This window comes from Gymnogyps californianus, chromosome 2 (genome assembly GCF_018139145.2).
Source record: "Gymnogyps californianus isolate 813 chromosome 2, ASM1813914v2, whole genome shotgun sequence".
In the NCBI taxonomy this organism is placed as follows: Eukaryota; Metazoa; Chordata; class Aves; order Accipitriformes; family Cathartidae; genus Gymnogyps; species Gymnogyps californianus.
In genome coordinates this window covers 167,472,930-167,485,734 of record NC_059472.1, presented here as the reverse complement: position 1 = coordinate 167,485,734, position 12,805 = coordinate 167,472,930, and the positions used below count along the sequence as shown (strand labels likewise).

Below are 12,805 nucleotides of genomic sequence, written 5' to 3'. Positions count from 1 at the left end.
AAGGCAAAACATCCGTCCTCCTCTTGAGCCGGGAGTAGCTCTCGCACCAGAGCTGCTCCAGCCCGGCCCTGTGGGGATGGGGCAGAGGAGGCCCGCAGCAGCTGCGTCCTTGCTTTCCAGTTCAGGGACTGACGCTGGTAAGAGCGGAGGAGGTGGGTGTCCACGAAGCTCGCGTCAGGGTCCATCGGCACTTCCAGTCCATTCCAGGCGGTACTGCGCTGGTTCTTCCTACGCGGTGACCATGCACGGAGCCGACAGCAGGAGATTCAGACAACATTAATCTTCTAGGATGGAGAGAGATGACTTCACAAGGGATAAATAGAACTTTATTTAAATAAACATTTGTGAACATCTTTATACAAATTACAAGTCCCCACACAATCCTCCAGCTCTGCCTAAGCGCCAAAGCTGCCAGGAGGGCCTTTGAGCAGATCCACCAGGATGTCGAGCAGCTGGCTGTGCTGGTGGTGCAGGTCCCCAGGGATGGCTGCCATCTCGTAGCACAGGCACGTCTCCACCATCTTGGAGAGCGACACACGGAAATCACGCAGGAGGCGGATGGTGTAGGAGTCTCCCTCCAGCACCAGGAGATCACTGTCTGTCAGGGAGACTGTTGCTCGCCAGCCATCATCTTAGTGGGAAGAAGAGAGGAGGTGAGAAGCGGGAATGGTGCTGACCTGCTCCAGCCTGCGCTGGCCGCTCGGCCCTCTCCACCACCGTTACCAGGGGCAGCGCAGGTCCTCCCCACGCTCACTTTAGCCCAGAGTCTGGGGACTCAACTGGGCCAAACAGTTCCCACAAAAGCCAGGCAGCATTCTGACCCATCACACTGGGATCCTCCCACTCTTTCCCACAGGCGGTGACTGATTGCAGAGCCCCTCTGAGCTCGAGGGCTAGAGACCAACTGCAGCGCTGCCAAAAACCCACGGGCTAAAGCAACACATCCACAGGGAGAAGGGCTCGCTCCTCCCCACACACCAGCCATGGCTGAAGACCAGCTCAACTCCTCGTTCCCCAAGGACGAGCCTCCGGACACAAGCCCGCTTGCTCAGCTGCCTGTGGCTTGGCTTCCTTGTCTCCCCGCAGAGCTACGGCTGAGAACAGCTCACAAATCATTGCCTTTGTGGGCCCGTTACAGCAACAGCCAGTCCAAAGCAAGAGGCTTAGAAAGCAGGGGAAGATAGTTGGCCAAGGGAAGAAGGAGAGCTGCTCATAGCAGAGGTCAGGGGTAGCCACCTCGCAGCCCCTCAGACCGCGGTACAGCTGCAGGAGCGGGGTGCCTGGGGTGCCAGGCGCGGCAGGAGGAGCCCGCAGCGGCACAAGAGGAGGTGCAGGTGGACGCGCCAGCCCTGCAGCTGCTGCGGCACTCACCTCGGACATGGATATCTGTGTCGGTCATGAGCAGCACGGCTAGCGGGTGGACCTGGGAGGAGTCCCGCACAAACACCCCGCCATTGGACTTCACCGCCATGAAGTATGTTAGCCAGCGGCTGTAGAGCTTGGATGCCTCCCTGCACAGGGGAACAGCTTCGTCAACCACGGGCAGAGACGAGTCGTACTCCGGTACTGGCGCAGGTGTCGGGGTCCGCAGCGCATGGTGTGGGGTCCCCACCCTCCCACGGTCACAGACGTACATAGATCACCCACCTGTTGATTGTTGACTTGTGGAGCAGAACGGTGCCAGCCTTTGTCCGATATGCGTAGCTGTTGGGTTTGAACTTCCCTTGACGGGTCACTTTGCCTTGTCTCACCTGAAATGAGAAGAGCATCTCGAACACTTGCACAAGCAGCAGGCACTGCCCACAAGCAGCCAGCCTGGCTTTCCCCACAACTGCTTCTCCTACACGTGTAGAGGGGTAAGTATGTCACTCCACTGCCAGCAGCAACGCTGTGTTAGCGGAGCACATACGTGGGAGTGACCAGATCGGGCAGTCACCGAATGCCATGCAAGGGGCAGCGAACAGGAGGAGGAAGATGCCACCTCGATGGCTCCCAGACCAAGCTACAAGAACCCAAGCGTGGACCTGCGCAGGCTGGGGGGGCCGCTCCTCACAAGGAGGGATCCAGGGACAGCACTGGAGCAGCACGCAGAAGCCCAAGCAGGCAGCCTGCCTAGGACACATGCTCCCAAGAGAGCATAAGTGTCTCTGGCACCTCGACGCTTCCCTGCGCTACCCGCAGTGACCAGCAAGTCCAGGGGAGTGATGGCAGAGCAGGGAGCCGGTACCTGGATGAGGTTGGGGTAGAGCCCGGCCATAAGGACTCCCTTGACAAGTTCTTCCTCTTCACTGTACTGGTTACATACAGACGATGGCATGGTACAGTCAGATGGGGACGACACCAGGAAGGCTTCGTAGAGGTTCTCAGAGAACTGCTTGACAAGGCCTACAGGGAGGAGACAGGCCCAGGGAATGAGATTCACCCTCTCCTTCGCCCCACTGAATGAAATAACCTCAGCAGGGCAGCACCAGCTCTGGCCTTGGAGGCTCAGCCTCGGCACTAGGACAGGAGACCTGTCCTGCCTGCGGCCTCCCCGGCACCCAGGGCTACGCCTGCACTCACGAGTGCCAAAGCCAGAACCTGCGCCCAGTCCAGCAGTCACCTGTCCAGTCTAACCCGTTTCCGCACCACGTTCTTCACCAGTGCTTCAGCTTTTTCAGGGGACAGAGGAGAGAAGCAGGCCTCTGGGACTCACCATTGATGAAGCGAAGGCTGGGGCCGTACAGGTAATAGTCCTGCAGGTAGTTATCCCTGGCACGACTGTCTCTGCGTCGCAGCACCTCCTCCCAGCCCGCCACAGCTCTGACAAACGCGAGGTGATCGCTCCCACTCTCCCGGCTGAGAACAGCCTTGGCCTGGGAGACAGACACACGTGTCAGCCAAGCGGCAGCCCCTTCCCTACCTGCTTTCTACCTTCCTCTAGGAAGGGCTCCTCACCTTGTCCACCTCCGCACGGTTTTGCAGGCTGCTGCTGAAGGGGTCCCGGGTGAGGCAGGAAACAATGACGAGCAGAGGGTGGAGGCAACGGTAGATGGACGCCAAGACAATGGCCTTCGCCAGCCGAGGATCTGTGGAGATCTGGGCAAGGCGTTTGCCCAAAGTGGTGAGGGCTTCTCGCTGGTCCAGCACTCCTGCAACAGAGCCGCCCGCGAGGGCACATCCATCAGCTCCGAGTGGGGCCAAAGTGGTGGCCGGTGGCTTCGGGGAGCTGCCAGGAGAACCCGCCTACCAGGCTTGGAAGATTTGGTGTAACCTCCAGCTGAGGCACACAGCATAGGTGCCTGCAATAAGCACCCAGAACCTCCCAGGTCTAACTGACCTGAGGCCAAAGAAAAGGCTGTAACAGCCCGATGACAATCAACAAGACCCCAGCTATGAACTCCAGATCACAACTTTCCTTCTTCCTCTGTCAGCCCCCTGCTTTTTTTTTTAAACCTTGGGAAGTTCTCCCCACTTCTTGAGCAAAGCAGCGTGGGGAAATAAAATAGCACCACAACGTGTGTGGTTTGGGCAGTCCCTGTCAGCTGCCATCCCTATCTAGGGACAATCCTGCCCAGTCTGTCCCACAGGATCCTGTGCCAACTCCCACTTCCCGTGTTTAGACAGCAAACACGTTTCCATCACACCCACACCAGGACACAACATCAGCTCACCGATCTCCTGCAGCAAGATCACTGCTTCATCCACAGCTTTGATGTCAGGGCTGTCCAGAGCCTTGGAGAGAAATTCAACTGCCTGCAACACAGCGGAGGGGAAGGGAAAAGAAAAAAAAACCGGCATGTTTCCCATACAGGAGTGTGGGAGAGCCCTCGGGAGCCCACTGCCCTGCCCCACGGCCCCAGAGTGCAACACGGTTCCCTCTTTGTTTGCCTACAGGGATATGAGCTCAGCCCTCTCCATTCTTGCAGAGTCTTTTAGACGTACTCTGTAATCTACGTAATCTATACATTTCCTGGTCTTAACTTCCCTAGACAGCACTGCATTTAGGAAAGCAAGAACTAAAGTCATCAGCATCTTGGGTTTTTCCTACTCATGTTTGCGGTCAAATCACGACTCTGGAACTGGCACCAGGCAGGCCGCATCCTGCTGGTTCGGTCGGCTGCAGTCTTGCAGGCATGTACTGTGCTTACTGTTTTCTCCGGCATGTGGATCTTGGCCTGAACCACCAGGTTCTCTAGTGGGGTGCGTAGGATCTCTGGAACCTGGTAAGTTGGCATCTTGTCCAGGCGGCTGCGAGGGAAGAGGTGATAGGCAAATCCCGACTGACAGCGGCCAGCACGCCCTCGCCTCTGCACCACATTTGACTTGGACACCCACACCGTTTCCAGGCAGGACACCTAGGAGAAGAAGGATTAGGCGTGAATGCTCTCATGGCTCTCTGTCCTGTTTAAATGCAGCTTTCCATCCAGTCCACTCCTCACGACGGATCACCCATTCCCGCTAAAGGGCAAGGGAAGCCTTTCCCACTCTCCTGCATCTTGCAATGCCGGTCTCTAGCAGGCAGCGGTGTGAAGGCCTGAGCCGCTCAGCGCATGGATGAGACCCTGATGCCATCTGCTGGACACCTGCCTTGGCTCCACACCACGGCGCTCCCCAGGGGCTCATCACCCTGCCCCGCTGCGAGCTGCCAGCCCAGCCCGGTCCCCGCTTCCCCCACGCCAGCCCTGCTGCGTGCTAGCACAGGCACTGCAGGGTCTGCCTTGTGAGATGAACCAGGGTAAAAGTGGGCAAATATAAAAGGGTTGTTTTTAAACTAGAACTGTTCCAAGGTGTGAAATGCCACCCGGCCCTGTAAGATGATGTTCTAGCACAGGGAAGGCAAGGGGCAGCAGTACATAGCCAGAATTCCTTCTTCCAAGAGCAACAGTGCCTTCACGTTGTTATGAAAGTGCATGCACAAGAGCTTTCGCAGGGCCCAACGCCGCCAGAAACATGGCCCGAGACCGGTGTACTCCCCCTCTTAAAGCTGACTAACGAGCTAAGGCATTGGGGTCAAGATAGCTTCAAACAGGAGCACTACCTAATAGGTCAGAGCTGCCCTGCTTTGGCTAGAAAGAGGTTTACGATGAAATCATAGAAAAAGGCAGAAAGCAAATGGAAAGGCTACAGATGTTAGATGGCATTAACAGAGAGGTGGGAAGGGAGCAGGATTTGCCTTAAATTTCTTTGAAGACACCAGACTTTTGCCTGTTCAGCAGAAGTCGATGGGGAGCCTGGCAGGGAGCTCGGTAAAGGCAAACGCTCTCTGAATGATGAGTCAAACACTCTGTCCCCAAACAGGGACACAGCGGCAGTGCCCCAAGGGCCAAATGGGAAGCAGCTCTATCTATCATCCCATTAATGGCATCTCAAATGTTGCTCTGAAAACATCCATTAGCTCCAGCATGTCCCAAATGCACTTAGAGGCAAGAAAGCATCAGTACCTTGGTCTTTAGATCATAGCGTTCCTCCTTGTGCGTGCCACTGTCCACCACGTGGACAATGTCATTGATGGTGATGGAGGTCTCAGCGATGTTGGTGGCCAGGACGATCTTCCTGACGCCAGGTGGAGGCCGCTGGAAGATGTTTTGCTGGTCCATCATGGGGATGTTGGAGTGCACTAGGAAATAAAACCAGAGTCAGTCCTGCCCTGCTGAGCTGCTTCGCAGTACACGGCCAAGGCGGGCAGAGATTCTCAGCCCTCTTGTACCATCACCTCCCACTTCCAGAAATGGAGGACAGAAATGGGGACACCACTTGTAAATGTTCATTGTCAGCAGTTCCCTGCCAGCCAGACCCCAGGAAAAATCTTCCACACATCTTTAGGGAAGGCCTCATTTCAGCTGCTTCAACCTGTGGCTCAACATCAGCAGGAGCTCTGATCACCTCCCATCCCAGAGGCGCTAATGGCACCACCAGAATATCCCTGGGCCCCAAGCAGAAGTCCCACTCCCTCCCACAGTCCAGTTCTGCAGCTCCCCCTTTTCAAAAGGGCCTACAGAGCAGGGGAACGGAGTATCCTCATTGTCATTGGGTTTCACTTGGTCAAAAATGGTTATCAGCAAGGGCCTGTAACTCTTCTATATCACATATTTGCCCTATTACAGATCACTGATGCGGAAAAATTCCCAGCAACCGCACAGAACAGCAGGGGAGCACAAGAACATGCAGTTTTCACAAAAGAACACCTGCATTTATTAGCAACTGAGCTGCTCAAAGTTGTGCTCCTGGTTGGCCTTATTTGACATTGAATAGGGAGGACCGTTAAACAAACAAACCAACCAACCCTAAACAAACCAACCCCCAAAATCTTGCAGCCTTGCAGAGCAATACTGCCTTTTGTTATAAATTTCCCTCCTGGGATAGGGGACATTAAATTCACTAATCAAAGCTGAGCTACAGAGTACATCTCCATCCCACAAAACAGGGCTGGAAGATCTTTTCTATGTAGGCTCAGCATGCAGCTACGGCAATGCAGAATTTAGCACTTTTCTCCTTGCCTAATTCTGAATTGCTGAAGGCAAACAGGAAGCCAGTTTCTTTGATCCCATACAGGTTTGGAAGGCCTCTGCTAGGAGGAGTTATTCATGCACAATTAGACAACAGGTATGTACATCAGAGCATAGAAGCTTGCTCTGTATCAGAGTGCAACAGCTGAAGGGGCTCATCAAGTCAATTGGGCTATCCATTCTCCTGAATCCTGGGGAGAAAAAGGTCTGGCGCTGCCATCTCACCTGGTAAGACGAGGTACCGGCTGTTCTGAGATCCGAGCATCTCGAGCAGGCGCTGCTGCACTCCTTTGATTTCCTGCCAACCAGGGAGGAAGCAGAGGATCCCACCTGAAACAGAGCAAGAGTTAAGAACAAGCGACCTAGAAATCCAAGCACTTTTCCCCAGCTGGAGACACAGAAACTGCTTCTGCTGCACAGAAAGGACACCCGTTATTTCCCCAAGTCCACAGCAAGAAACCCGAAAGAAAAGCAAGGCCCTGGTCTGTGATCCCCCCCGCCAGCTGATCTCTAAGGAAACATGCATCATACTTATCGTGAACAAATGACAGATACAGCTATTATGGGAAGTCAGACCCAGGGGAAGGTTTGTCTAGACTTCATACCTGCTATGCTGTATCTGCTTCTGTGAGCTCATTAGGGCAAGGTTTTAAAGCCAGAAAGAAATCAGGCTACCTGTAGTTTGAGAGTGAATACCTTCTACCAGCTTTGAAACACTTAAAACTCTTAGAATTCATCTGAGAGTCCTGCTTTCTTCACAAAAACATCACCTCCCATGTAAAGATATTTAACAGGGACAGGTCTCCCATACAGAAAAATAACTAAATTATGCAGCACAAGGTTGCAAATGCTGGAGCACAGACAAGTCTTGCCCTTCACCCCAGGAACAGCTGTATCTCAGGACACTAAGACTGAGACACTGAGGACTCGGACGTCTTAGCCAAAGACTCAGAATTAGCTCATGCCACACCGCTCGAGACCACTCAGTTCAACAGGAATTCAAGGTGGCCTTGCAGAAGTCAGCTCAGCATCAAGTTTTCTCTGCAAAGGGTCTGGGCTCTGCAGGGTTCGCTTTTTTCCACCCAGCAAAAGGAAAGAGCAAGGGGGCAAGGCAGAACCTACCCGGTTCTCCATGAGCATCAATCTGGAGTACGAGGTCGGTGATCAGATCAAGATCAAGGACACATTCATCATCTGATTGCTGGATAAAACAGGAGGACACATGTAGATAAATGAGCGGCAATCTAGCAGGCAGCAGAAAGGCACACAGTCTCCCAGAGCATCTTCTGGAGAGAGCAAATGCCTGTACTTGGACAGCCTGCCCAGGACTAGGAGCCAGGAACCTCAGGAGCCTGGTTTTGGCTCCATCTGGAACTTGCTCTGGTCACAACTGCTGCCAGTTTCCTCTACTGTGCAGTGAGAATATACAGTCCCTTTCCTGTTCTCCAGACTTGGAAGCTAACTGAGATTTGTGTACCTCTACTGAACAGCAACTAACAAGTAACACAAATTAACATGAATTTTTGGGGGACAAAACTGTGCCATATGCACCTGGGACTTCGAATCCACCAGGCACAGAGCAGCAGCTTTTGTATCTCTCGGTAATTTTGAACATACCTATCAGGCCAGCTTGAAAAGCGCAGGTAAAAATCCCAGCCACAACAGAAACAGGAAGATTGCCCTGAAGGCATGGAACGCCCTCAGCAAGTTTGCTGATGATACAAAACTGGGAGAAGTGGCTGATACACCAGATGGTTGCTCAGCCATAGGGAGGGACCTCTACAGGCTGGAGAAATGGGCTGACAGCGTCTAGTCCAGCAGGCTGGACTAGATGATCTCTAGAGGTCCCTACCAACCTCAACAGTTCTGTGACTCCACGACCCACAACCAAAATAAGAATAACCACAGCAAAGAGTACACGTCTGGAGGGTATCTTCCAGAGGAACAGTAAGGCTAGTTGCAAAAAGGAGTCATCAGGGAATTCAGTCATGCAGGACGGTGAGCACTTCGGTAACAGACTGCTGTAAGTCATAACTGTCCAAGTCTTGGACCAGGCTTGCACAGAGCATGCAAACATTCAAGTCTGCATCTTACTCAAACATAAACAAACTTCACGTTAAAGAGGGACAAAAGTAACTTAGACCCAAATCTGAAGTCATCTTTATCCGTAATTTAATAAAATACTCAGGGATTCTACTAAGCTGACTTTACCTCAGGAGGGTTGATGTGGAATTAAAGCTAAACAAACACTGTCCAGCCACCACAGGAAAGAGGGACCAGTTCCAGGCCCAAACTCTCCCCTGCTGATATGTCAGAAGTCAGTGCCTCATCCAAGGGAAACAGCTTAAACACCACGCTGCGTACCCACCTTGATCTCATAGTGTCGGTGCCGGTGCCGGCCCAGCTTGGCCAAGATCTCCTCCAGATAGTACTCCTTCACTGGGTACATGAAACCCGGCACCTTGACCACAGGGCAATCCCCAAAGTAATGCGAGAAACGCTGATTGTCTCCTGTGGCGCTCATTAAGACCAGGCGCAGGTCAGGGTTGAGCTTCTGGATGCCTTTCAGCAGGATGAGCAGGAAATCAGTGTTGACGTCTCGCTCGTGGACCTCATCGACCACGACGTGGCTGACCCCCTCCAGGCTGGGGTTCCCCTGCAGTTTCCGCAGCAGGATGCCCACGGTGCAGAAGAGCAGGGCTCCTCCCCTGGCGGGTGGCTTGCTCTCCAGTCGCACCTGGTAGCCCACGTTCTTCCTCATGTTGGGACCCAACTCTTGTGCCACGCGCTGGGCGACCGAGATGGCGCTGATCCTCCTTGGCTGGGTGATCACTACGTTGCAGCGGGCACCACGTCCCTCCAGGATGTAGTGTTCCAGAAGGAGCTGAGGGATCCTCGTGGTTTTCCCACAACCTGTATCTCCTGCTATTACCACTACAGGGTTCTGCTCAATGGCTGATAGGATGGTGTCCTTGTGAGGGTCTACTGGCAGTGGGTGGCTCTCCTGCCACGAGGATCCTCTCCTTTTCCAGAGGGCCAGGAGATTCTGGCTAAGGCGCACTTCCTCTGCTTCCAACATGGGTATGTATGTCTTCCCCGTGATTGCATCACTTATCGCACCAGATTCCTTGCTCAGGTTCATCATGTCATCGGCAATCCGGGGCCTGGATTCCCTGATGTCCACTGGATACTGGGAGAGACGGAGAAAGTTGGCAGGGACAAAAAGATTAGTACCAGTCCTGAGAAGGACAGAAAGAAACAAGTGCCTGGAACAGACTCAGCCAGACTGGCTTTGCAGTGACCATGAAGCTTTGCCAAAGTCTCTTCAGATTTTAGGTAACTCAGCCACTTATATTCTGAATTGAGGTTATTTAAAGTGAGAATTAACTTGGGCAGCTCCCTGCATTTTCCTCATCGTGTCCCCTATTTTAAGAGAGGTATTAGCGCTGATGCCTGAACTGACAGGCACAAAACAGTAACTTAAGCTCTCCAAGTCAGTGGCTACACCGCATACAAGTGATGCAACGGCCCCTCAAAGACAACTTTTGGAAACTATCAAGTTACACCACCACCCTTCTCTCCCTCAGGAAGCCCAGACACGTAACTTGCACAAAACATAAGCATTCAGCTGAGCCAGAAATAGTCTATCTTGGCAAAAGAAAAAACAGAAGTCCCACATCCCACAGGAAGAACTAAAAGGAGCAACAATAGGTCAGGATTTGTCTAGAACACAAATCAAAGCATTGGCCCAGATGTTCGCAGGATTAAAAGTTCAGCTTCAAATCAGTACTTTTGGATTCAGCCTTATTCAGAGTTGCAAAGCCATCCCTTCCACACATGGTGTGACAGCTCACGTTCGTGTAAGCATGGGAGGCAGACCAAGTTCCTTCAAGATGCTGCTGTTTTTCTAACTTTCCTAGCCCTTAGTTCAGTCACTTAGAGCAGGTCATTCAGAAGCGGCTGCGGTCTTAGGCAGTCTTGGCTTTCTAGGACATTCACTACTGCTTCGTTTACTTTACAGTATCTGTAAGATACTGTACAGTATCTGTAAGTATCTGTAAGATACTGTAAAGATTGCCCGACATCTTTACTGTTCAGTCCCAAGAGTACTGCATCAGTGACTTGCCAACTTCCAAACACAGGCATTCTTTTCAGTGACTTCCATAAGCTACGCACATTTGTACCTGAGCTACGCTCAACCTCATCTTACGTTAGCGCTAACTCCTGCTTTGACAGTGAATGCTCCTAAGGAACCCTGTCTCGGCACTGCTTCATCTCCCACGGGTGTCTGTTCACCACTGGTCCACCAGGAAGAGGGATCTCCTGGGTGAAAGCACCACCAGGCACCTGGGGACCTGCACCCACCACTAATGTACAATACTGCGAGAGACGCTCCCAAGGGAAATGTGCAAGTACCGGCACCTGGTCCTTGTAAAGCTACGAGGCACAACCAGAGTTTAACGGAACCAACGCCTGCACAAGGCAGCATTCGTAAGCCTACAAAGGAAGCTACAAGCAAGCCAAAACTGCACTCGTAACATCCCAAAAGCCAAATAACGCAGACAAACGTCACAGATGCATACAGAGAAGGCCCGCTGCCCAGAAAGGGTCTCCCTTCCCCCAAAGGTCGGCAGAGACCGATCAGTTTTTGTGGCATACTATCAAGCCATGAATTCCCTCAACATTTTGACATGAAGCTTTCAACCCGCGTGCAATCCCTGAAGTTAAATGGGATCAGCCAAAGGTGATTCTCAAAGAGCTGAGCAAGCCTTACGTGATTCAGGTAGTTCTCAATCTTGCGCAGGGTTGCTTCGGGGACTTTGATGTGGCAGGGTTTCCTCTGGTTCTCACCAAGCTCCCGGAGTGAAGTCATGTTGTACATAGCATGGCTGAGGGGGTTGTTGTTCTTGTCCACCAAGCCAAGGCTCTGCAAAGGAAGAGGCAAACAACACTATCAGACACAAGACTGCTGCATACGAAGTGCTGGTATACAGAGCACATGGGTCCCACATGTTCGGATAGGCTAAATCCTTACCCCATATCCCAAATCCGTCGCTTCCTGCTTTTGCCACAGCAAGAAACAAGACATGATCCCATCAACTCTGGTGAAACGGACACGCTGGAGCCAACTGCTACCTGCCCCCAACACAACACTCACAAGGTGGTCTTAAACAGACCCATCAAAGAAACAGCAGCCACAACTGTATCTGACAAAACCCTCTTGCAAGGGCTGTTAACTCTCTTGCTATGGTTCTGGTATATTGTGCCAATTCAATAGTAAGTCCTACGCTATTTCTTGGACTTCCCCTCTGCTGACTCTAGAGTCTGCAGCAAAACTATTGTGGCAATGTGTCTGGATTAGTCCACCTACAAGAATGAGAAGACAGTCTGTCTTAGTAGACAGCAGCAAGGTGGCCAAGCGAACAGGTTAACACTTCCAGGGTGATCGCTATACATCACTTTGTGAGGGCTCAAAACAAGCACAACAGCCTTCAAGGGGTCATCACAGATTAGACACCACAGGAGCACAACAGCAGTTTGGACTGAATCCTAAGGTTCAGAAATACGTGTTTATTTAGCATGAAGTCAAAGATCAGAAAGTTTCAGACATCATCCCATTAGGCTCAAATATGGTGAGTCGGGTGCAAGGAGCCTCTATTCATAGACACATTAGACATGGGATGTAGGAGCCATGTGCACTTACCTTAAGCTTCTGACAGGCCAGTGCCGCCGCTTTGTTTTCTGCCTCCACCTTGCGACGGCCCTTGGCAGCAAAAGTCATCGGACAGGGCCAGCGGAGCGTGAGCTTGCAGATCTTGGTCTTAGTGCCTACTGTACGGAACTGCATGTATTCCTAAAAGACACATAAACAACATCAGATCTGGGGAGGTGTTAAGAGCCTACATAACTAGGCAGGCATTTTCAAATACACCCCAATATTTCTAAGCAGAGCTTAAATTGGTTTGGGGGTTTTTTTTGGTTTTGTTTTTCTTTAACGGTGCACTAGAACAGGTTTACTGCACTGAATTCCACTCCCTCAGCTCACAAGGCACTGGATAAGCAGAAGTGAGAGCAGACAGCTGTGTGGTGAACGTCATTGAGAGCCTACGGGGTGGAGCACAGCTACTGTTTGCTAAGCACATGAGGTCTGGAAAGGAGGTGGGTGACACATACCAAGGAGGAGGATCACCAGATACTGGCAAGAATAGAGTTGTGGAAAGATTCCGTCAGCACAGAAATTACACATTACTTTGAGCAACACAAACTTGTATTTGTTGCAGATATATGGGGAAATGCAAATTTTATCACCTTAGAAA

The 12,805-nt window shown here is 52.0% G+C and overlaps 1 protein-coding gene across 2 annotated transcripts in view; it reads right to left on the bottom strand.

Moving 5' to 3' along the window:
- Positions 1 to 304: 304 nt before the first annotated feature.
- The window catches only part of DHX30 (DExH-box helicase 30), a 35,339-nt gene continuing 22,838 nt past the window's right edge, over positions 305 to 12,805 (bottom strand). For both annotated transcript variants that reach the window (XM_050891328.1, XM_050891326.1), the window contains 14 exons: positions 12,193 to 12,342; positions 11,263 to 11,415; positions 8,857 to 9,678; positions 7,611 to 7,689; positions 6,714 to 6,818; positions 5,424 to 5,599; positions 4,131 to 4,337; positions 3,654 to 3,735; positions 2,938 to 3,131; positions 2,696 to 2,855; positions 2,228 to 2,385; positions 1,648 to 1,751; positions 1,372 to 1,511; positions 305 to 631 (listed from right to left, as the gene is read on the bottom strand). In XM_050891328.1, the coding sequence (XP_050747285.1) occupies positions 396 to 631; positions 1,372 to 1,511; positions 1,648 to 1,751; positions 2,228 to 2,385; positions 2,696 to 2,855; positions 2,938 to 3,131; positions 3,654 to 3,735; positions 4,131 to 4,337; positions 5,424 to 5,599; positions 6,714 to 6,818; positions 7,611 to 7,689; positions 8,857 to 9,678; positions 11,263 to 11,415; positions 12,193 to 12,342 (2,766 nt within the window). In that variant the 3' untranslated portion in view covers positions 305 to 395. The remainder of the gene's footprint in view (positions 632 to 1,371; positions 1,512 to 1,647; positions 1,752 to 2,227; positions 2,386 to 2,695; positions 2,856 to 2,937; positions 3,132 to 3,653; positions 3,736 to 4,130; positions 4,338 to 5,423; positions 5,600 to 6,713; positions 6,819 to 7,610; positions 7,690 to 8,856; positions 9,679 to 11,262; positions 11,416 to 12,192; positions 12,343 to 12,805) is intronic.